The sequence below is a fragment of the Strongylocentrotus purpuratus genome, unplaced genomic scaffold (genome assembly GCF_000002235.5).
Source record: "Strongylocentrotus purpuratus isolate Spur 01 unplaced genomic scaffold, Spur_5.0 spur5_scaffold_14, whole genome shotgun sequence".
Classification (NCBI taxonomy): domain Eukaryota; kingdom Metazoa; phylum Echinodermata; class Echinoidea; order Camarodonta; family Strongylocentrotidae; genus Strongylocentrotus; species Strongylocentrotus purpuratus.
In genome coordinates this window covers 21193543-21218447 of record NW_022145599.1, presented here as the reverse complement: position 1 = coordinate 21218447, position 24905 = coordinate 21193543, and the positions used below count along the sequence as shown (strand labels likewise).

General features: G+C 36.3%; 2 protein-coding genes across 2 annotated transcripts in view; both read right to left on the bottom strand.

Annotated features, from left to right (window-relative positions):
- Window positions 1–5353, bottom strand: part of LOC100887911 (caspase recruitment domain-containing protein 11) — a 35047-nt gene extending 29694 nt beyond the window's left edge. Inside the window, exon 1 of the mRNA XM_030984461.1 lies at window positions 5055–5353. The gene's annotated coding sequence lies outside the window, so the exon portion shown is untranslated. The remainder of the gene's footprint in view (window positions 1–5054) is intronic.
- An 8473-nt stretch (window positions 5354–13826) lies between these two features.
- LOC587377 (chitobiosyldiphosphodolichol beta-mannosyltransferase) lies at window positions 13827–24674 on the bottom strand. The gene is made up of 10 exons (XM_030984460.1): window positions 24317–24674; window positions 22661–22738; window positions 21893–21999; window positions 21146–21294; window positions 20326–20485; window positions 19295–19481; window positions 18248–18427; window positions 16414–16528; window positions 15664–15739; window positions 13827–13958 (listed from the first exon to the last, which is right to left on the bottom strand). The coding sequence occupies exons 1-10, from the start codon at window positions 24585–24587 to the stop codon at window positions 13830–13832; spliced, it is 1452 nt and encodes a 483-aa protein (XP_030840320.1). The 5' UTR covers window positions 24588–24674; the 3' UTR covers window positions 13827–13829.
- Between the last annotated feature and the right edge of the window lie 231 nt (window positions 24675–24905).

Genomic DNA, 24905 nt, shown 5'->3' with positions numbered 1-24905 from the left:
GTGTATTAGTTTAAATACAATTTATCTCACGTTTTGTCCTGCATTTCCCTCTTTATTCGGATCTTTTTTTTTTTTTTTTTTTTAAATATGGCTATCCAAATTCCCTCAAGCATAACAATAAAAAGTATATAATTATTCAAATGCAATCACTAGAAAGATGAAATATACATGACATGACTCAGATCTTGCTAGTCTACAGCCCAAGACTCTACTTTGCCAAACTTTGCCAATCTACAAGTATTATCACTTACAGATGCGCCATGTATTTTTTAAAAAACCAAACCCCGAAGTTACAGTTTAATATTTTTGACATAATCGTTAAAGCAGTATTATTAATCCATTTGACTTAGAATGTAAGGGATGACCTTGAAGTTTATAGAAAAAGCGTCAAACCCTTTTATTGAAAAACTGGAAAACTTATGCTGATAGCAGGAATTATATTTGTGCAATTGAAATGTGCATAAATATTACACTAGATCAGTGATTTCAACCTATTTTTGGATGAAGTTCTGTCTTTTTATTTAACTCTTCTTTTCATAACTTTTGGACTGTATTATTTCTTTCACAAGTCAGCAAGTACCTTGTAAATACTGGTGAAACGTCTGAGAACTCGAGGCACGGTTTGGTGTGTACGTGATTGTGTGTGCTACCGATGGGAGTAAGGATGTGCGTGATCTCTTTAGTTAAGTGTATGACTTGTTTGCTTTAAAAATATCACGTTATTTAAAAAAAAATGAAGCAAGCAGTTAATATCATGATAGATATCATTTTAGTCGTTCCATGATGGAATTCATTGTGTGTATGAATTGTGTTTGCTAACATCTTTATAATATTATCATACATGTATATGGATTTCAAGAAGAAATCTGACTTAATAGTGTGTGTGTTTTTTAAAATAAATATCGTATCATCTTATTTTAATAATAAATCAATAATAAAATTGTTAATTACATAGCGCCGGTATCCGTCAGGCTCTCTCATGGTGCTTTACACATATTACCCTGGTCGTAGCCGAGCTGCCAATTAAGTAACTAGCGCTCAAGCATATATTTTACCATCGCTGTCCCCTCTCCTTTCTCTCTCTCGTACTTCTTTCTCTCATTTTCAAGTTCTCGGGGAGGGTGTGGGTGTGTATTGGTATTGGCACGTCCGTATGCTCCTATAGTAACTGTATTTTTGGCTATTTTTCACATACGTATAAACACCTGTATCTACATCCGCAGTGAGTTAGTTTCATTTTCAGTTTAATATTAACATAAATTTTGACTGGATATTCATACTCATGGTTGAATATACCTATAATCTTGTTAAAAAGTCTATAGGTGTTGTATATTAAATGTGTTTATGGTTTTAGTTTGTACGATGATGATTATGGTTCAAGGGTAAATGAGTGCAATTTGAAGACCCGATCAACAAATTACGTCACCCCGCAAACATTTTGTTATCAAGGCAAAACAGAAAGGTCAAACGGCTATGCACAGAAATGTCAGTATACCTTTGTTACAAGACAGTGTAGATCGCTAAGCGAGAAATATGAGCTCAATTGTTCAGACAGAGAGTGGAAAGGGGAGAGAGACTGGGAGGGGGACGCAGAGAGAGAGAGAGAGAGACAGAGAGACAGAGAGAAAAGAGAGAAAGCGAGAGATAAAAAATGAGTGATGTTCCTGAATTAAGCGAAATTGGCAAATTAATATTACATCAGAAAGTATAAAGTGAAGAAACCTTGAATGAATTAAATATAGTGATGATAAAGATGTAATGTTGACATCGACAAAGATAAATATTAACAAGGTGATGGTCCTGAATTCAGCGAAATTGGCAAATTAATATTACATCAGAGAGTATAAAGTGAAGAAACCTTGAATTAATTAAATATAGTTATGATAAAGATGTAATGTTGAAATCGACAAGTAAAAAGGCTATTTCACATTGATTGAAACATTCTCAAGTTCTGTTATTAATTGATATTGCACATAGAAGAGGAGATACAAAAGTAGCAATCAGTAGATGAATATGCATGTGGGAATATAATCAAATACATTGTTTTGTTTACTCGATCTTTGTTAGTTTTAGTTCAAAGATTCAAGGTGAATTAAGCAGTCTAACAATAGTGGGTATCGTTGAGGAATAACATAGCTACATAGTTACGTATACATAAGAGGGGGAGGGTAAGAGGGAGCTAAATGAAAGAGAGAGAGAGAGAGAGAGAGAGAGAGATAGAGAGAAAGAGAGAGAGAGACAGAGACAGAGACAGAGAGAAAAGAGAGAAAGAGAGAGATAAAAATTGTGAGTTGGTCTAGCGGGTCATACATTCTATATTGTATATGGCTAACATAGCTACATAGTTACGTATACATAAGAGGGGGAGGGTAAGAGGGAGCTAAATGGAAAAGAGAGAGAGAGGGAGAGAGTGAGTGACAGAGAGACAGAGAGAAAAGAGAGAAAGAGAGAGAGAGAGATAAAAAATTGTGAGTTGGTCTAGCGGGTCATACATTCTATATTTTATTATGGCTAACATAGCTACATAGTTACGTATACATAAGAGGGGGAGCGTAAGAGGGAGCTAAATGGAAAAGAGAAAGAAAGAGAGAGAGAGAGAGAGAGAGAGAGAGTGTGTGTGTGTGTGTGTGTGTGTGTGTGCGTGCGTGCGTGTGGGTGTGTGTGTGTGAAAGATTACCAGACGAAAGAGAAGGTAATGTTATCTTAATCTGTTCAAAGGTCACCTTATATTTTAACGTCAATATTAATTATCACATTTATCAACATAGCACAATAGATTAATCAAGTTCGTCATCCTATTACAAACAAGGCACAAGCGAAGTATTATTTGTATGTGTATTGATTCACTGATAGGAATGTGTTTCAAAGCATCAAAGAGCAGGACACGCATAGTTTCACCCTGTGACGCCGATTAAGATATATATGCTTTGAAGAATATGTATTTGCACATACACATGTCTTTTGTTGATGGCAAATACATCTTAATTGTCTTGTTCGAGAAAAAACCCGGACTTTACACTCTTCAATAGCACGGATGACTAAGCGCTTTCTTCTATAGACGTTGAAAAATAGCTATAAACTAAAATCCAACCCCAAAAATGTGCAAAATTCACTAATGCACTCGCAAAAATTTTGTATAGCGTGGAATGGTCGTCGATTATCTATTTCTGCACGACGATTGTGCAATGATCTGCAATGACTTGTATATCGCTGTTAATGTTTCTCAAAGGTTTCTCTTGAAATACTATCATTAACCTCTGTTTCTTGTGCTAACTTGTATTTGAACTTTAGCCCTGAGACTGTTTTTCCCTTTCAGCTGATATCGCTTTCCGTTAAACAATAACCATTCCAATGAAACATGATATTTCTAGCTAATTGCAGCGTACTCTTTTAAAAGCATAACTTTGTGATTTAATGACTTCTCCGTGCCGTGTTTTAATTTCCTTATATGCGCAATTCAATCAAAATAATGATGCGTATGTGCAGCTGCACATTGATGGTTGTGTACAGTAAGGCCATCACTAATGAAAGATTCTGTCCAATCCTTCCATCTATCTAACTTTCTATATGTCTGACTGTCTGTTTATAATATGTCTATATATATCTATATATTGATCTATCTATCTAATCTATCTATCCACCCACAATTATATCCGCCCATCCATCCATCTATATATCCATCTATCCGTCTATATCTAATTCTCTATAAATATATTTATTTTCCACATATGGGAAGGATCACACTTTTCAGCTAAAAGCTGGTTTTCAAAGGGGTCCACCCACAAGATAAAAATACAAATTGTTGATAAAATACATTTGAAATATGATTACATTGGCAAACAAACAAACGAAATCATTATATATACATACAGAAAACAAAAATGTACTGGATAGGGGTTAAAAAAAAAGAAGAAAAAAAGAAACAAGGAATAGAGAGGCGAAAGAGAAAACCAAATATAAAATTGTTGCGTATAAAACAAATCAAAACAAAATAAAACAAATCGATTCATCTATCTCTATCTATCCATCGGGACAAGTCCAAGGTATGTCCTATACTTTACCAAGTATCATTGAATTACGCTGCATATTATGGAATTGTGAAAATAATTTGACATACAAACAAATTTAACTTGATATATTTTTTTTATTCAAGCTCTGATAGAGATACAAGGGCCCTGACTTACAAATCGTTGATATCAATCGCAGCTATATATGACTATCAACATAAGAGATAGGAGACTGCAAACTTGCGATTGATTAGAGGACTTGCGATTAATTTGGATCAATTGCAACTCTTTGTAAGACAGGGCCCAGCTTGATACCATCAGTATACTCAAATGTTCGATGCGGTCAAAATACTTTGGACTCATTTCTCTTTACTATACGGCCATTAACACGTATTTAATGAGCGCAAGGTCTCGTGTGTAATCAATGATAAACTTTCCTGAATTTCCTCAGAGATTTCTGAATATTCACTTGCCTACATGAATTTTTAAATAATAAGGATGATTTATTGACAAAGCAACTTCTCAGAATTTCATTTTTTCTCCTTTAATTGCGATTGGCCTAAAATTTAATGCACAGTAGAATTTCATACATGGAGGCCTAGTTCAAATTAAATACACATAAAGAAATGATCCATTCATAATCATTACAACAATAATGCTAATAATAATTATAAAAATGATGATAATAATACAAATGATAATTATTATGATATCAATGATAATATCAAAAATAATAATAAACCTATTGAACATTTTAGAAGTAATAAAATAACTAATTATCATTGGATTTTTAGAGCACCTAATCGATGGGCATATTCTGTAAAATAACATGACAACAACAAGAAACAGACACTTGTACTTTAGCTTCACTTAATAGGCATTTTGGAAAGAAACCTCTGGTTCGAAGTAAGAGGCAGTCTGTATTATCGGTTTGGATTATATAGTGCTAGACCTAGACGCAGGTCAATGAACAGCAAACTACGATGTCAGCATGATATATTGAGCATCTATTGATAATGATCAATCGATAAAACAATATTACTGTACCTGATTTGTGTCACCTCCCTATAGCCTTGACAGATCAAATGTATTCCTCCACAACAATGAAAGCTCCTTGCTACAGAAATTAATTATATCCAGAGCGCATGAAACACCGATCGGCACTGAGACTTCCCCCAGCTGTGGTAGTAAATATGATATTGTTTCGATATCAAATATATTGGATACCGGATGGGAAACTGTAGACTCCGGGTGCACATTGAGCTCGTTGTCGAATGGGACTACATGCGTTTCCCATATAACTCTACCGGCGCGCGTTTGTCGTTTCCATACACATATCCACGGTTGAGGGAGTAATATCAATATTGTGGTGTAGCACTTCCTCTTTCTATCAGGTTATTGTATTGAAGCACAAATAGCACAACAGAACTAAAATTATTTCAATAGCAGTTCCTCCCTTCATTCCTCCCTCTCCCCATTGTACGCGAGCCGCAATACTTTCGAGGATATATATTTGTTTACGCCACGAGCTTTCATCATGACTTCATCAGCTACGCATCTTTTGATACCAAATTTATAAAATTTCGACCAACAGGTAGCGTTAGCGTCAAAAATGGCAACGCTATGGGCTGTCAAAATGAACATTTCCCCATCTACGCCTTTAGTCAATTAGCCATAATTAATTATTAAAAAACAAAAGATGTAGGTATGAAACTTCACAAGTTTTCCTTTTTATAAAATACTTTTTAGAAGTTTTCTTCACTCCATGGCCCAGATCCGGGGTGGGGGGGGGGGGGGGTGGGGTGGAATCTGCCCCCTCGATCAGCTGAGAGCAAGAGCACCAAATTAACCCGGCCTATTAAAGAGCAAGTCCACTCCAAAGATAATTTTCTTTTAATAGAAGCAGAAAAATCAGACAAACCAATCAAAAAGGTTTGAGCAAAATCGGATAACTAAGGGCAACTTGTGGCGCTTGCGGTCAGTCGGAGGAGCGCGCGACTGTTGCCCCCCCCCCCCCAATAATAATAATAATAATAATAATGATTTAGAATGAAAAAATCAGCCAAATCAAAGAGTTGCATTCATTGCTGAGCTCAAAATGTCTGAAAGGGAATCTAATAATGTTTGTTTACCATTTTATTACGACTCTAAACCTGAGCTCTAAATGACAATAAGCTTACAATGTGCTACCAATTTTAACATTGCCGATATCTGGAAACACATTTTGTTTTTGTTTGTTTGATTTTTACTTAATTTGGACATTTCCCGTGTTCATTGCACCAAAACATCTACATATAAATTTACCTCCAGTGTAATTTCCCCAAGAATTGTCCTAATTTTGTTCACATCAATATGAAATTATGATTGATATATTTGGAATAAAAGGTGTCAAAAATGCCACATCTGGTCCTTTTAGAAAGCCCTAAATTCCACTAGCTTCAAGGGGCTCTGCCCGGTGCACCTCTGCTAGGGCTTCGCCTATGGACCCCGCCCGTTGTCGGCTCGGTCGCTACGCTCCCTCGCAGCACAGTCAAATGTACAGGTTGGCACTTCAACTATCAATTCTTTTCGTTTTGGCACTTTTAATAAACTAGTTGAGAAGGCCTGGGATTTCAAAATTCATTAACGATACAAATTTTCATTTGTTCTTCATTCCACTGGGCACTCTCAAAACTAATCAATCAAGCATATAATGAGGTCCTAATAAATGATGTTATCGTGAATTTTATATAATTTATGGATGTCAACGTGCCCCTGAAATATGTTAATGACAGAGAAAACAAAAGACTTGATGACATGCATTTATATTTCGTCCAGTGTTCTTTTTTTTTTTTTTTTTAATGTCTTGGGGTTTTCCCCAAAGTCTGTATCACTTTTGAAATATTTTTGTGTCCTTTTCTATACAGCCTGAAGAATTGGTTTAAACAGAGAGTTGGCAAATTGGAGAAGAAAGTGAAGAGACAAAAAAAAAATGGGGTAAACAAAATACATGTATTTAGAACTATGTATTCAATTTTTTAACGCATCATGGGAATGATACGAAGTCCAATATTACACAAACTGTAGGTCTAATATTGAAAACTATGTTTTTTTTCTTTTTCTTTCAATCTCAATGTTTTCGAAAGTGTTCTAGTGATAAAGTGTACAATACTCACCTTTTAAGTGTATTTTAATGCTTTAAATTATTTAATAACTGCATTCACTTTTCATGTTATTTACCTTTACTCACCTTTTAAGTGTATTTTAATGCTTTAAATTATTATTATAACTGCATTCACTTTTCATGTTATTTATATGATAATGTTTTTTATTTTTAATCTGTGCAGTTGACCTCGTGGCAGACTAGCCTTGGGCTTAACAACTTATACAATTAAGTCTACTACAACTACTACTACAGCTACTACTACTGCTACTGCTACTACTACTACTGCTACTGCTGCTGCTGCTGCTACTACTACTACTACCACCACTACTACCACCACTACTACCGGCACTACTACCACTATTACTACTACTACTACTGCTACTACCACTACTACCACCACCACCACCACTACTACTTCTACTATTACTACCACTACTACCACCACCACCACCACCACCACCACCACCACCACCACTACTACTTCTACTATTACTACCGGCACTACTACTTGTGCTCATACTACTACTACTACTTATTCTACTACTACAGCAACTACTACATACTATTACTACTACTGCTACTACTAAGCAATGAAACAATCAATCCATCCATCTAGTTATCCATTCCTCCATCAATACCATACTTTTAAAAAATTGTATTCAATCAGTTCTACCATATATATCCTGCTAATATGTGCAAGAATGACTTTTAAAAATCAATGAAAAAATGTCATCAATCAATCAATCACTTAATCAACCCTTCTGTTTATCTTTTATCCACTCACACTATTTACAATTCTACATGCAGGACGACAGTGCCGTTTTCAAAAACAACATACCAGAACCAAGAAGCAAAATAGTCCTGATGTTTTTATCCTGTATAGATACGTTTCAATAACAAAAGAATAGATCAACTGATGCCATTTGTCATTCACTCAAGCCGTTCAGGGGGGTGTTTCACAAAGATCCTGAGTCGAACTTAACTCTAAGTTGGACTTGAAATTTATGGAGAGCCATTTGTAGCCTTAAAATAAAATATATTCCAAAGCGAAAAAATCAAATATTTTAGAATTTTTATAATTCTACATCAAGAACATGAAATCTCCTTGATAATATGGATATGAATGATTTGAATCAACATTTTATGCCATTCAAAAAAACTTTAACAAAATATTTTCCTAGATGCTAACAGCTTTCCATAATTATTAAGTTCAACTTAGAGATAAGCTCAACTTAGGATCTTTGTGAAACACCCCCCAGGACAGGATTATTTTAAAGGCTAAAGCGATCAAATGACATTGATCCCCTCCTTCTCATTCCCAAAAAATTCTGGACAAAAAACTAATAATCAAATTGTACTTGACTTAAAACATACATCACATACATTCTGAAATAGTACATTTGTAGGCATACACGTTCAAAGTAAGACTAAAATAGAACTATTTTTTAAAAACATATTCACTAGAAATCATGATCCAAAGGATTTAATGTTGATTAAACACTGATCATGCATCAAATACAAATTCCTTAATCAAGGAGCAATTAAATAAATCGTTGGTTTTCATTTCTCATATCATTTGTATTATACATAATTGTAGATTGATATATGCATTTCATTTACAAACCATCAAAACATAGCATCTAACAGCACACCATCGAGGTTTAATCCATATCTAAAATAGGAAGGCCTCATTTACAAGTAAGACAAATTGATTCAACCTTAACTCAAAATACAGATCAGAAGCGAGAATAGAGTCGAAATAGATCATCAAATAAATCACCTGTAAAACAAAATGGCAACTACTAGAAAGGGTGAATAATACTTTAATTTTTTCATTGCAAGAAACTCCTTTCAGAATCTTTAAACATGGAAATAACTTAGATTATCAGTACTACTCTAAACCATATTTAATGAAGAAAAAAAATTACTGAAAGATAAGCCTCTGGAGCTATAAATACATATTATCAATAGAAGCATTTATCATTACACGGTAATGGTATACAAAATCAAGGTCCATGTAATTTATCATTAGTAATAGAAAGGTCTTATCATTAAGAAATATATCATTCAAATTTCACATAGCTCTTATATATAGAAAATTTGACAAATTAGAAATATGGTCCGCTTCATTCTCCACTATACTCATGTTTTAAAAATACATTACAATTCTTTGTTCTTTTGAAATCATTCAAGATAAATTTTCATCAGTTTCTAGTACGTTTCAGAGGTGTTCAATTTTCTCAGCTGTAGACTATTTTGTTGCTTGAATGAACCATCATAATCACTACCATCTTGTACATGCAGTGGTAGACAATACATTTAGACCCATTGGCTACCAAATCATTTCTTTGTCATTGGCTTAATACAGGGAACATACGGTTCCAGTAAGCAATGGGGTAATCACTTTTTGAATGATTTTGCACCTCGTTCAATTAAATAGACAGTAAATGTAGAGGCATCAAGTTTATAATAAGCAACAGTCAACTTTGAAAAAAGGGGGGAAAATCAACATATTAAGCACCTCTTTAAAAGATAAGACAAAGCCTTCATAACTACAAAGGAGACGCGATGGCTCAGTGGTAGAGCATTGGTTTTGTAAGCGTGAGGTCCCGGATTCGAAACCAAGTGGATTTGCTAGTGCCCTTTGGTAAGGCATTAATCCTCATTACCAAGTCCTTTGTAGAGGACTTAAAGCCGTCTGTCCCCTGGTTGCTTACTTTCAAGCTACACATGCTTTCTTAGCAGTCAGGTAAAACAAACCATCAAACCAAACCAGGGGCGTAAATCCCGGGGGGGGGGGGGGGGGGGGGGGGGGGGGGGGATGCATCCCCCCTCGCTTGAAGGAGGGGGGGTGGTCTGTACAAATATCCCCCCTGAGATTACAAAAAAAAAGGGAGAAAAAAAAAGGGGAGAAAAAAAAAAGGGGGAAAAAAAAGGGAGAAAAAAAAGGAAAAAGAAGAAGGGAAAAAATGTGATTGTTTCAATTTCAGCATAATGTATGAGAAATAAGTTATTTTTTTGTGTATGCATAACTGTATAGCCTACGTATACAGTATGTCACGATCATTAAGAGAGACTTTTTGACCGGTTTGACAAGGGCCATACTCTCCTTGGTCTGCAAATGGCCATGAAGCCTATCGCCATCCTAGAGCAACTGAACTCTGCATTGCAGGCCAAGTCAGCAAATGTGTCAGGTGAGCTGTTGTCACTACTTCGGCACTTTATTGGTATTCCATTCGTTAGTTTCAAAATAAATCGCCATTATGCTGCATGTTTAGGCGTTTTTTAACGAATAGTCTGTGTGGGATAGCTAATAATAATAATAATAAAGGTGATTTATAATGTTGTCTCTCATCCATCCCTACAACTAGTATATTACAGGAACGCTGTAGGCAGCAAGGATCGCAACAAGAGAGATCCGTTCGAGCCGAAGTGACGAGGAGTTTCTCGCTTCGTACCAAGCAACTGAACAGAAGATAGAGGAGTACGACCTAGACCCTCTCAAGCTGCCACGGAGAAGACGTGTTCCCCAGCGACTGGCCGCTGAAGGAGACCAGTACACACATGACAACCCAGAGGCATACTACAGGCAGAAATACTTCTCCTTCGTCGATGACATCATTGTCCAGGTGGAAGACAGGTTCAATCCATCAAAGTCTGGATTAGGAGGCTATGTCCAGCTGGAGGAGGTCTTGCTAGGAACAAGAAATGACATGGATATTGCCAAAAGGTGCACAAATCTTATAGTCCCGTTGAATTATTCCCGATGCATTTCCGATCTACGTATTTACGAATCACACTAAATAATTGAAAATGGTGGAAATGTGGCAAAGCCGCGAGGGAAATACATTCTCAAAAATAAGACACGCATGATGTATGACCACTCGTACAAAGTTGTGCATTTTTGTTTTTCTTTGAGTGGTTGGTTATTTCTTTCTTCCTTCTTTGCTCTTTTTGTCTCAGTCATTCATTTCCCTTATAGTCTTATAAGACTTATAAATACTCCCGAATCCCGAAGTACAAAAATACTTTTGTATTCATGTTTTTGCATGTATTAGATATCGGGAACTGAAGACAGACATCCTGGCAGTACAACTTCCAATGTTTCGTCACATCTCTTTATGAATCAGTGGACGCGTACCGACAGATGACACCAGAGGTACGCGCTCTATTCCCTCAGGTGAAGGCTATCATGCAGCTCCTCCTCGTATGCCCCATATCGTCAAGTGAGTGCGAGAAGAGTTTCTCCACCTTGCGTCGATTAAAAACGTGGTTGAGGAGATCAATGTCCCAAAAACGACTCAACGCCACGGCTGTATGCAACGTCCACAGTGAGATCCACGACCAAATTGACATCGAACATGTTGCAAAGGAATTTGTATTCAGGTCAGGTATCAGACGGAACATTTTTGGTAATTTCTAACCTCTAAGTCAATCAATACGTCATTTCACCCCCTTTAAGGGGAAGTCCACCCTGAAATTAAGTTAGTTAGTTGGTTTTAAAGGAGTATTAACTTTAAAAAACATTTATCTTTGACCAAATAGACAAATTTTGAGCCCTTTCTGGAAAGTCTAGCTAGGACATAAATTTTTTTATAAGAGCCAAGTAGATCTGAGATTGTATATATAGATATAAGATCATGGACCTGTAGATCTGAGATTATATTATCAAAAAAAAAGAAAAGAGACGAGTACGAATTCACAAATAGTAAAAAAAAAAAAGTGAAAGGCATAAATATTCTAAAAAAGAATGAAACGCCAATAATACCAAGCAACAACAACAACAACCAAAGGGTAAAACCAGTCCTAAGAAGCCATTTACTGGGGGTCGCCATTATAACACATTACCTTTTCAACATGGACTTAAAGAATTTCACTACAAATTGGCCACGCCCACGACACAGGTGATACGCAAATACTTTGTAGGACTGTTAATTGGACATTCCCTTTTCTTTTTAAAGTTCAGTTTTATACTTTGACATTTTGTTTCCAGGTGTTACTACTTGAAAGTGTGTCGTCTTATTTCAGAGTTCATTATAATAAAACACTACAGTTTGCAGCTGTCAGTATTTCGAAATATGTCCAATTCTTTTACTTTATGGTTGTCAAATTTGGCATGTGCGTGCATGTATAAATTTATGTACATGTGTCTGGGTATGTGTGTGTTTGTCGTTTTGTTCGTACGTGTGTGTGGTGTGTGTGCGTAGGAAAACGCCAGCGTGTGCTTGGCTAGTATGTGATGACTATCGCCGATCACCCCCCCCCCCCCCCACTCCTCGGTACGGATTTACGCCTCTGAACCAAACCAAACCAAACCAAACGGTGTATTATTGACCATTGAACCATCCAAACTTCTCCAGTATCATGTTAGGCCTATTCTCATTGATTGCTCATGTCTCTCTGCCTGTCTGTCTGACTATCTCTCTCTCTATTCTTATGTTACTGCGAGGGGGGGATCACACCATTATGCAAAATGTAGCCTATTTAGCAAATAAGGCTAGAGCGCATTTCAATACTATAAACTGCAGATATTTTTTTAATGCAGTTTGCAAAGAATTAATAGATATTGTGTGCATTTCTGGGGTACCTGCTTATACCTCGTCAATACCACATTTTTTTACAGAAAGGACTTGTATTAAAGTACTATCTAGCAAAAAAAAAAAAAAATCTCCTTGGAACAATATAGCTTGACATTCGGTTTTGAAGAGTTCAGAAAATAAGTACTTGAATGTTAATTTCTTTTTTTCTCATGATAGTCTCTTGAGGCATACAGTGAAAATTATTTCGAAACTAAAAGTAGAGTCATATTTATAAAAAAAACTGTAAAAAATGGATAAACAAGAAAGGCACATCATAAAAGAAGTGGAAGATAAAATGGCAAAAATTGAATCATTTAAAGCTAAAGCTAATGCTAAAGCTAAAGCAAGAGCTTGCTTTTCAATGAAAATACATCCATGTCATATTCTATTCAACAATAGCCCATCATACTACACAGCAGAATTTAAGCACTTCTACAAATTCAGTTCAACCCAATACTGGGAATAATATCACCTTTAACAAATGGAAACTTAGACCGCAGTAAGGTTGGTCATTACAATAGGATACTGGCCATGAACTAAAGCTGACTGTGCTACAAAATCCCAAGTCTATTGCTACATAGTATCACTTATCCTCACTTTTTGCCCAAGCACCATACAAAAATTGAAGTTTTACTACAACAAAATAGTATTTGTTTAATCTCACTACATTTTGCCAGGCGATGGGATATATATAAATAACATAATTAAAGTGCCTCACATGTCTGGATAAGCTCTCCTGCCCCTTCAAGCGATATATAGGAATGGAATGATTAAAGTCCAGGGGTTGTTTCTCAAAGATCCTAAGTCGAACTTAACTCTAAGTTGGACTTAAAAATTATGGAGAGCCATTTGTAGCCTTAAAATAAGATATATTCAAAAGCGAAAAAGCAAGTATTTTAGACTTTTAAAATAAATTCCACATCAAGCACATGAAATCTCCTTGATAATAGAAAATATGAATGATTTGAATTAACATTTTTTGCCTTTTAAAATAACTTTTGCTAAATATTTTCATAGCTGCTTTCCATAATTTTTAAGTCCAACTTAGAGATAAGTTCAACTTAAGATCTTTGTGAAACACCCCCCAGGTCTTTGGTCTTAAGTGTAGAGAGTTGGTCTGACTGTTCTCTTCCAGCTCTCCTCCCATCTTAGGTCCTGAAATGTCCTGAGGTTCTCTCGGAAGACCTTCAGCTTGCCTTGCTTGGATGGGAAACTAGACAGCAGATCCTAGGATAAACATAAACAATTCAATTGGAGCAGTATCAGTTAGACACATTTCGAAACTTAGAAAGCCTGTAAAATAGAATTGGTTTATACATGCAGTGAACTTTAGTTATGGTTCATTGTGAAAGGCATCACTAATGGTGATGGAAGTTGATAGAATTTGGTTTCTGCTGTCAACTACTGAAAGGGGAATCGATACAAAAATTAATATCATAGATGGCCAAAATAATAGGCTCATTTCTTGACAGAAAAAAGAAGTGTAACGTGAAAGAAAGGGGATATGTTAGTGTCCACATACATGTACTATTCATTTACTAGCCTTGAGGGAGATATTGGAATGCATTGCCCAAACTACATGAAGAATCACATTTCAAAGGTCAATAATGATGGAAAAATGGCTCTACAAATGCAGTACAAGTATGTTTGATTTCCCTCAAAAATAAGAGTAAGTCAACATAGTAACTATTATCTATATCAGAATGTGACACATTCGAAACAAACCACTTATATGTCATTGAACTTCAAACAACAGGAAGTTTTATGGCAACTTACCACTTTGTAAATTTACACATGAGATGTAAAATGAGTGCAAACAGCAAGACATAATGAGTACGTTTACAGCAGGTGTATAAAGGCAATATACCGGTATGGGAAATTAGGGTATCAGAATTATTGCACCAAAGCATGTGCATGCTGACACGCCCATAACTTCAACAATCAGCAACGTGCAGAAACAGTACAAAGTGCATATCAATTCAAGTACCGGTATACAAATTTACAAAAGCTTAGACAATATCACTGACAATAGTTTTATAATTCACAACTACATATACCAGTTGTAATTTATATATTGAAATACATTTTCTTCTTCAACTGGTAGCACAGAATAAAGTAAGTTATCTCCCAATCACAAGCATGGGATTTCAGAATATGCAGTTCTGATATATAATTTCGAAACAGGAAAAGCAAATCAGTTGATTGTAGTCAAGAAACATTGTTTTAAAGCTAAAGTAATATCAGTCTTGAGAGGGAGCTATACAACATACAGAGTTTATTATTTATAATTTCATCACTTTAGACTCGATTTCAACCGCGACAACGATCATTGAATATTGTAAAATCACATATGCTTCCAATATGTTCATTTGAACCAAAATCATGACCCCATACCCCAACTTTGTTTTACCTTTAGTCTTAAGGGGAAAATCAAAATACAGAGTAACTGTCATCAGAGTAAATGTGAGGACACCTATGTCTCCGCCCCCACCTCCGCCTCTAGACTAGCGAAAATCATACCAATTTTAGTGAAAACAAATCCCTGTCTGATTAAATCATAATAATAATAATAGTGGGTTCTTGTATAGCGCTCATGTCAGTCAGATTTGACCCTCCTGGCGCTCCCAATTATTACCCTGGCTTTAGCACGGCTGCCATACGGCGCTCTAGCATTTCAAGGAATAAATTCCTACCAGGTACCCATTTACTTCACCCGGGTGGAGTGTGGCAAATGTAGATCAATGTCTTGTCAAAGGATATTAGTGCGGCGGCGGCGGGACTCGAACCGCGGACCTTGTGATCGACAGTCCGGCAACATATCCACTCAACCACAACACCTCTACTTAGAAGATCATGCAAATAAATTTGTTTTTTGTGTAAAATATTATCAAATTCAATTTAATTATCTTCTTTACGTTTTCCTTTTGCTTACCTGTAATTGACTTGATAGTTCTTCTGCATCTTTGAAAATCAGGCCATTCTCTTCATGTTTCACCAGCTCACCAATGCTAAATATAGGTTATAGACGGAGGGAGACATAACAATAAGAATGTATTAGATTCAAAATATGTGGATTACTTGAATCTGTAAAGAGAAACAGTAAGTTTTTACTCCATAAGAAAAACAATTAACAAACTCTTGCATAGATTAATTGACTCATCATCTGCAAGGGTTCAATGCATGGATTGCTCATTCTTTAATTTCTTCATTGTCCTAAATTGCTCACACATAGAAAGCTGGGTAATGTGTTGTGAGGTTGATTTCAGTCATACAAGCTTTAAATTCATTCTTTTTCAATCGAACATAGGTCCCCATGCATTGCAACACAAAATGTACTTTAGAATTACGATCAATTCCTGTGACCTGTAACCAACCACTATGTAAATATTTGGAATGTATAATGTATAAAATATCCATTTCCCCCTGGACAATCACCCCCCCCCCCCCTTCCCAGAAAAGTATCCCCCCCCCCATGGACAACCCCCTTGAAAATTACCTCCATAGGACAATTAAATTACCCCCATCCCTAAAAATAACCCCCTAGGAAAATTATCCCCCCCCCCCCCTCCAGGACAACCAAGGACAACATACATTGCAACACAAAATGCACTTTGGAATTACGATCAATGCCTCTGTGACCTGTAACCGACCACTATGTAAATATTTGGAATGTGTAACTTACCACTTGAAGTCTATTGCACAGACTGGGAGGCCGCACCCAAACATATCAACCACTTTCATAGGTAGGTCCAGGCCACTTGATGAATAGTGTAAACACACCCCAAGGTCTGCAGAACCTGTGTCAAGTGTGAACAATACTCTTTTAGCAATTCATATTCATATTCATATTCATATTTATTTCATTTCCAACAGAAAGGTAAACAAAGATATTACATTTGATTTCATACATAATTCATTTTTTCAAGAAACTATACAAATAAACTTTGCACATAATAAAATTATTACAAGAATTTCTTAACTTCTGAGGAAATGGGCGGGGGGCGGGGATCCACTAAAAAGCAGTGCTTGTAGTTTGTGGATCCCCCGATGTATGAATAGCATCAGTAAGTTTGGTAGAGTGACATGTATTTTAATCTTTTTTGTGACATCTTCAGCAAGCTAAATGAAAATATTTTTTTTATCTGTCCTTGTGAGTGTTTCACAAAGACTAAAATCAACTTTAAGTTGGACTAAACTATGGCCGGCTGTTCATGCCACTAGTTGCTCTCACCATTATTATGTTTAGATATTATTTTTCCCTTCAATAATGAACTATCGAAAAATGTAAATTCTATAGATTTATGACCATGTTTTGTACGTCCCTTGGAGACCAATACCAGTAAATGGTGATAGTAAACTGTGGCATGAACGTCCTGCCATAGTTAAGTCCAACTTAAATCAATCTTAGTTTTTGTGAAACACTGCCCTTATCTTTCAAATGAGCCCATGAAGTCTAAGATTTTCCAAGGATCTTCACTTTCAGTATTGAATAGAAAGCTAGCTACGTATTCAAACTGGACAATAATGAAGTTCATTAGACTTGATAGGAATTTTATTTAAAGCAAACCTCAGTTTCTATTAAATGAATTAATAATCAATAACATAAATAAGTGCATCAAACTATAGTAGCATTCTAAATATTTCTATTGAGAAGAATATGATATTTTTTCCATATTTCCATTTCCCCCCAAATTATTATTTTTTTATTTGTCCATGTCAACCCAAATGGGAGAACCAAATGGATACTGACAGCAAGTATCATCTTCATTTTAACTCCAGTTTGAAACCTTCCTATTCCGTAAAAGAGTATTGGTCATCCGTTTGCTTGTAAGTAAGCAAATAGGGGACCGACGGCTTTAAGTCCTTTCCGAGAGACTTGGTAATGAGGATTAATGACTGACCAAAGGGGACTGGCGCATCGACTTTGTTCGAAGCTGGGACCTCCCGGTTACGAGACCACTGCTCTATACCACGGGCCATCGTGCCTCCTGAAACTATCTGAGAGACTTGCCCCATAACCTCAGGTAGTCCTTGGCAGCTAGCCAAGGTGTACATATCTTGCCATGCCCCAACTCTCCCTCCTGTATGACCCCAAGCTCAAGATATCTCAGGACTTTAAAGGCATTGTTTAACAAAGTTAAATCTGAGATGCATGGCCCTACGTGTTATCAGTGTCTGTTATATGGTGTAATATTGAAGCCCTAAAAAAATTGCCTCAAAAAATGTTAAAATCTTTGAGTGACCGGTTTTACCATACACATTTTCCCCAATAGACTGTAGTGTTATAAGAAAACAAAAAATTAAATTCTATTTCCAATCATAAATATCTTGATAATCAAACGGGCGATAGGCTTGTAAAAGTCATGGGATTCCTGAACGACCTAAAGGTTTATAACTATGATCGCAGCATGAGCTAAATCCAGGATTTTTTTTAGAATCTGAGACAAAGTTATCGAGTCACTTTAATGGTATCAAAAGGGATGAGTTCCTTTGAGAACCTAATGTGAGAGACTTACCTAATAACTTTGGATAGTCCTCAGCAGCTAGCCAGGGTGTACAGATCCTGACATGCTTGAACTGTTTCTTTTCTATCAGTCCCTTGTAGTAGTCCTTCTGGGGACCCTTTCCTGTGATAGCACATACTAGGGCAGGTAATTTGGAGTTGGCAACACCTTCAGTCTTTGCAGCCTCGTATTCTGAAACATAAGTAGAAGTAAGAATTTTCATGTTATTGTTGATGAAAATGTACTTATAGCTACTTGCACCCTCTTTTTAGCAAACAATGCCTAATCGGTAACCATTGGTCCCCCATGATCACCCTTTTTTAATGTTAAATGAGAGCTGATTTGATGAGATAACCACCTGTCAGTGACCATGCAGGAAGGTCTAATCCATCCTGGCCAAACTAGTGCAGTGGGGCTTTAATCAATACTGGCCCAAGATTACATTAAATTTTTCTTTTTCTTTTTTTAAAAAAAGATTTCTTAAAGCTATATATATCTTGAGTCTTAGTAATGGAGAGCTTTCAGAACAATGTGCTTGCAATCATTTCAAATTGTACGAGCTGGACTGTATGGACAAACGAATTAAGAAATAAGTTAATAAAACTTACTGAAAATCAGTCCACACTGGATCGGGACAACCACCTTGATGTATTTATACAATCTCATTATTCAACTCTTACACATTTTCTACCAAATTCCTTTAGCAGATAACAATTATTTGTAGCCTTATATATTCTTTGTTTCATTTGAATCAGTCAAAATGTCTCGTCACTACCACAAGCCCGATTTATTTTTACAGAAGCAATTCATAATTTTTGAAATTTCATTTGCGGTCAAATAATAATTTAATTTATGAACTGCTGTAAACACTTATTAGAAACTTTCAAGCAACAGGTTCATTTACAAAGCTTTAAATATATTATAGTGAGTACAGTAATTTATAGAGGGTCGACTTTTAACTTCTTAAAAAGCTGCACCACTGACAATTTGTCACAAAATTTTTTCCAAAATTAATTTTCTGCAGTGTGTTTAATAAGCTGCCCCTTCTACAGCACTTACTCTCTAATGCACTTAGAAGGATGGAAAAATCTTCATCTTCAGTCCAGCTGGTACTGCTAACGAGCAGAGCCGGTCTTCTGTCAAGCCTCCTCGCTTCACCAGACGCCATGGATGTGAAGGCTGTCTCCCCGTTCTGTCCAGATTCAGAAGCAAACTCAGGATAGTCTGCAGCAAGCTTTGTGAATAACTGGGAGTATGAGAGAATGTTACAGAAGAAGAAACATGAGACATGGTGACGTCTGATTACTTGTGCCAGTTTCCATCAGAACTAATGCATTGGTGATGTTTAAAGGAACTATGTCCAATTTGCAGCCGACATCAAACTCTGTAGAACTTTGCAGGAATTATGAATATGTCACGTATGTCCTACATGTACTGTATCTGTGAAATTTAAATGTTAGCAGTGTCCTAGTATTCAAATTATGCAAGGAGACCCGTTTACTTCTAGACTTCACTGTCAGACACTATTGAATGACTGACTGACTTATTTTTTCTTTGTTAATAACATACATAACACCCACTTCTTGTAAAGGCCAAAATTAAACTGATTTAATCTTTGTGCAGCACAAAACATACACCATTTGGTACAAGGGTAAGAAAATCAGTCTATTTACTAAAAGGATTGCAATCCCTAAAGTCAATTCAGCATCTAACAGTCATTATTTTCCCACAAAAAGACATTTTCAAGCCTTTTTGTTAAGAGGGAAGTTCTATTAATAAGTACTTATTTTCAAATGCCGGTGGAATTTAACCTTTTAATTTTTTTGGCCTGCAAATGAGACGTAGTACCTTTGAAGTAAAATATGTTAGGGATTCATCCACAAAGGGTGGCAATATGTGGGTTACAAGTCAACATTTATTACTACCAATAAATTACCTGGGACCCATCACATTTTAAAATCATTTTATGGTGCCCTAACATATGACTCTGAAACTGTCTTGTTTGGCCTAAGCTTGATCTGCAAATACTAAATATATATTTTTCATGTGTATATTTTTTACTGAAATAAAGCTCAAACTCCCATGATTACCTCATGCTGGTCTTCGATTGGAGTCTCTCTGAACTTTGCTGCTGGTCTGTCATACAGTGTGATCGGACGTTTGATCTGCCAATTATCTATCAGATCCGTCTTCATTGCTTCCGTCACACAGAAATGGCCATCAGCCTGGCGGCCAAAGAAGCGCTCAAACCTGACGAATGAAAATATAGCGTTTATGAGTTTCCTTTAAAAAATGGATACAATTAAATAGAATGATTGAGTTCAGAAAATCAGTTGATATGGTATTGTTCATGTATGTAAGTAACTGTGATTATATCTCATTTCTTTGAGATTTACTTAACAATAAGGAAGTGCAATGTAGACAACTTGATAGCTGTGCACTAAAGCAAACACTACCGGGTAGTCATTAATCGCAATGTGCTTGATCCTATTTTGATTGCATTCGTTTTTTTCTAATGCCATCTTCACTTATTCCCTTTAGCAAAGAATATGAGTTTTAATAATAGCTGGAGTATAGCTTCTGGCTGCACATGAAGCATCAATTCCATTGCACAACAAGGTAATCCTGGCATTGAAAAGCACAGGACGGTGCCAGACTTGCAGGGAAAAAATTCTGACACAGAACAAAGGTGCAAGATTTTCTCTTTTTCTGAAAAATCAGCTTAGTCAGTGTCTAATATGCATAGAATATTGGCTTGACTGTTAATACTGTGCCATGAATTGTTTTCAATCATTTAAAAGAAAGGTGGTGTGGTACTATGTGGAGATGCCTTGCATTTAGCTGGCATAAATAACACAAATCAAAATCATATGCAAGAGGCCTAAGATCAAAAGAATTACCAGTACTTACTTTTCACCAAACCTGACAAGGGGGTGGGTCTTTCCTAGTGTTATGCCTAGTATGGTGTATCCATAGTTGTGCATATCTATCACAAACTTGCTGCCATAGACCTTGCATGCAAACCAGGCAACAGCTAGGGTGGGGATGGCAGGAGGGTTCTGGGGATAATGAGAATAAATCATTTCATTTATAATGGGCATAAGTCAATGCCAAAAGACAATTGAAATTGGAATTGGGTAACTTTGTCTCAGGATTCTGAAACAAAATCCTGGATTTAGCTCATGCTGCAATGATAATTATAAACCTTTAGGTCAGTCAGAAACCCCATGACTTTTACAAGCCTATCGCCTGTCTGATTTTCAAGATATTTATGATTAGAAATTTAAATTTAAAAATTGTTTTCCTAACAGTTTTTATAACACTAGTCTATTAAGGAAAATTGTCACAGAAGCATACATGTGTCATATGACACTCCTTCTAAGACTCTTTTAAACTCTTTATATACCACAACAATATGATATCCCTGTGCTATATTGTACTCATTGTGGGATAGATATACCAAAACCTTGAAAATATTATGTTTCCTGTGCAAGATTAATCTATGATAAAGTCCAGAAATGGGTCATTTTGCACATAGCAATCCATGCTAAAAATGCATGTGTGGCAAAGGAGCAACTGTGCAGAGAGGCAAAGAATGCAACCCAAGTGTTAATAAGGCTTTAGAATTATGTGCACAGACCACTTTGGATATCTTACCTGTACAAATATGTGTGAAGGCAGCTTCATCTTGAAGAAGAGCACCCAACAGAGTTGAAAGCACTGGTAGATCACCTTCACTCCATATCTCAAAATCGATGGCAAAACTAGAATAAATCACAATATAAACATATAACTCACAGAACCAACTTGAATTACCCCTGTTCGAGTCCTGGCTCGGCACTAATGTCCTTTGGCAAGACATTAATTTGCCACTCTCCACCCAGGTGGATAAATGGGTAATCGTTAGGAAGAAATTTATTCAATGCTTTAGCATCTTATTATGGCTGCTCAGCTTAAGCCGGGGTAATAACATTATACTTTGTATTAAGTGTATGTTTATAAATAAAGTAGTTGCGCTATATAAATGGACCTATTATTATGTTGGGCAAGGATGAGAGCTCAGTTTATGTCTACAGAGACTACCAGTATTTGCTCACACCCTTTGATAGATGAAAGCACCTGCCCCCCCCCCCCCCCCCCCCCCCCCCCCCCCGAGTTTCCCTTGCCCATTATAGACAGGGTTTACAGTAACGGTAATAGCTACACAGCTAAACTTAATTCTATAATCCTCATAGGGTGCTAATATATTTGTTTTTTTACATGGGGTAAAGAATCCATATCGAATGCACTAATTATTATTGTTGTGATATCAAAGTAAACAAAATGTTTTTTCCTTTTAGAAGTTAAGCACTTCTGAGTTTGATACATTATCAAGTTATTTAATGAAAATATTAAATCCATCATCTTCTTCATATTGATACTTACATTTGAAAGAGGGTGGATCCGCCATCACATGCATTGTAATTCGTTTGTTACTGAGTAAATCCTCATGAGGTTTGGAGCCTAGGTTTGAAAATAAAAAGTAGAAACAGGTGAAAAAAGGGGGTGGAACAGAACATATATATCTTGCTTTGTACACCTCAAATAGGTGCCATTTTCATTTGATAGAAATTTTGGAACTGCAGGCTAGCATCAGTAAGTATGGGGATGATTGATATATCCTTGTACAGCAAATGTTTAATATCCAAGGCAGCGTTTCACGAAACCGTCATAAGCACAAGTTCTCCAACAACCCATTAGAGTGTGTGTATTAAATTTAACAAAATTTAACACGCGTTTCAATAGGATGTCGGTGAACTTGCACTTAGACCTATGATGGTTTCGTGAACTGGGGCCCGTTCCTACAAACCGTCATAAGTCTAACTTCTTGACTAAATCAGCGTTAGTGAGCAACTTGTCCGCTACGTGTTTCACCAAGCCCTCTTTGCCAAGATCAACGACAACATCCTGACTAAGGAGTTATGACACCTCTGACACCGTCATATCTCTGTCATAACTATTTAGTCGATGGGCAGCGCCATCACATGTCATTTATTGGGTAGACTATGGCTGGCAAAAAAGGACAATAAATCCTCCAACTATGATTTTTCTACACATTCACTTAAACAGTGAATTATCGTTTTTTGTATTTGATAATCTCCTGAAAATATGCCATGTTTGTATTTAAGGATTTTTCCACTTAAATAAACTGATTATACGCCTTTATTTCCACATTGTAAACTCGTCGAAGGGATATGTATTTTGCCACGGCAGGCAAGCCATAGTTTGAAGTGTATTCTTTAGTTTTCAGACCCATATTAATTTCGAGATGAATTCTATTTTCAATTATGTAAAGTGAATGGTTTAAACATATGTTTTAACCTTTGAAATATTGAAGTTTTGTAATTTTTATATTGTGCTGACGCCAAAAACATTGAACACAAATTTCATTACATCGAATATTTTCAAAGAATAATATAAGGGTGTATTTTTATAAACTATCAAATGAAAATATTCGGGGGGTGCCCATCTCAACAACAAAACTGATTCACTGGTCATGTAATGAGAAACTCACAATTATATTTTACAAGTACTTCAATTGTTTAATCTACACAAATTTGGAAGTATATTGGATCTCTTATTTCTTGGTATCATTTTCAATCTTTTTTATTACTAATTCATTTAAATAATTGCATTTTCCCTAATATTAATTTTGTAATAATCTGGTGGTATTGCGACTAAGGCTAATTCTCGGCTCCTCTTCTCGCCGATAATATCGATCTCACGAGATACTAGCTAGTAAGCTCTTCGTGAAACGGTTTAGGAAGATCAGAGACATCTCCGTAGTTGGCGGATAAAGTTATGACTGTCTTGTCGTTGGTTTCTAGGAACGAGCCCCTGAAGCCCAAGTCTATTCCTTAGAAGTTTGAGCCCGAGTTATAGTACATTAGTAGCAAGGATCCATATAAATGACACCGCATTTCGACAACACACTTCAAAATTATAGGTGTTTATGTTTACAACTTTGTATGTTAGATACACATCTCGTAATTCACTTTATATTAGTTTTAGACCTCATAATATATTTCATTTTTCATTTACCTCCGTATCCCACCATTTCCACGTCGAATTCCTCGCCCGCGAGCGAGAGCGCATGATACTGCATGCGGGGACTTCTCCCGATGTCTCCTAGCACCAGCACGCAGGCTCGATTCCCAGTTCTCGTTGTCCGGTAGCCAGATGCCATGTAAACGAAAAGTAGCGACACTAACATAACGCTGTAAAGTTCTTGGAAATAGAGATACACTTCCATAAAGACAATCAAGCCCCCTTGGGTCAAGATGTCTAAATTTATCGACGTCGGACTCGACATGATGATAATTTGTCTCCACTCCTTGCTTGACCAAGAACGAACGTGATCGCGTGAGCAATTTCGCAATCGGGACTGGGAGTACTAAAATATTGATTGCTGTACATCTGACCGACGTAGAAATGCTTGCAAATGTTTTACTGTGCAAATCATTTACAGTGCTCAATCGATTCATAATTAATTAGTATCAAGTATCAAGTTTCTTTGTCTTCAGGAAAACACATGTAGCAAAATATAATAGAGTATAATCATAACAGTACAATGTAAAATAAAGAGAGAGAGAGAGAGAGAGAGAGAGAGAGGAGAGAGAGAGAGATAGCG

What these genes read in the sequence shown, in the direction of transcription:
- LOC587377 (XM_030984460.1), bottom strand. Translation starts at nt 24,587, where the DNA reads ATGTCGAGTCCGACGTCGATAAATTTAGACATCTTGACCCAAGGGGGC. An exon ending in GGATCCACCCTCTTTCAAAT is followed by an intron (nt 22,000 to 22,660) that starts GTAAGTATCAAT and finishes GATTTATTCTAG; the next exon opens with TTTTGCCATCGATTTTGAGA. An exon ending in AACTATCAAGTCAATTACAG is followed by an intron (nt 13,959 to 15,663) that starts GTAAGCAAAAGG and finishes TGTTTATCCTAG; the next exon opens with GATCTGCTGTCTAGTTTCCC.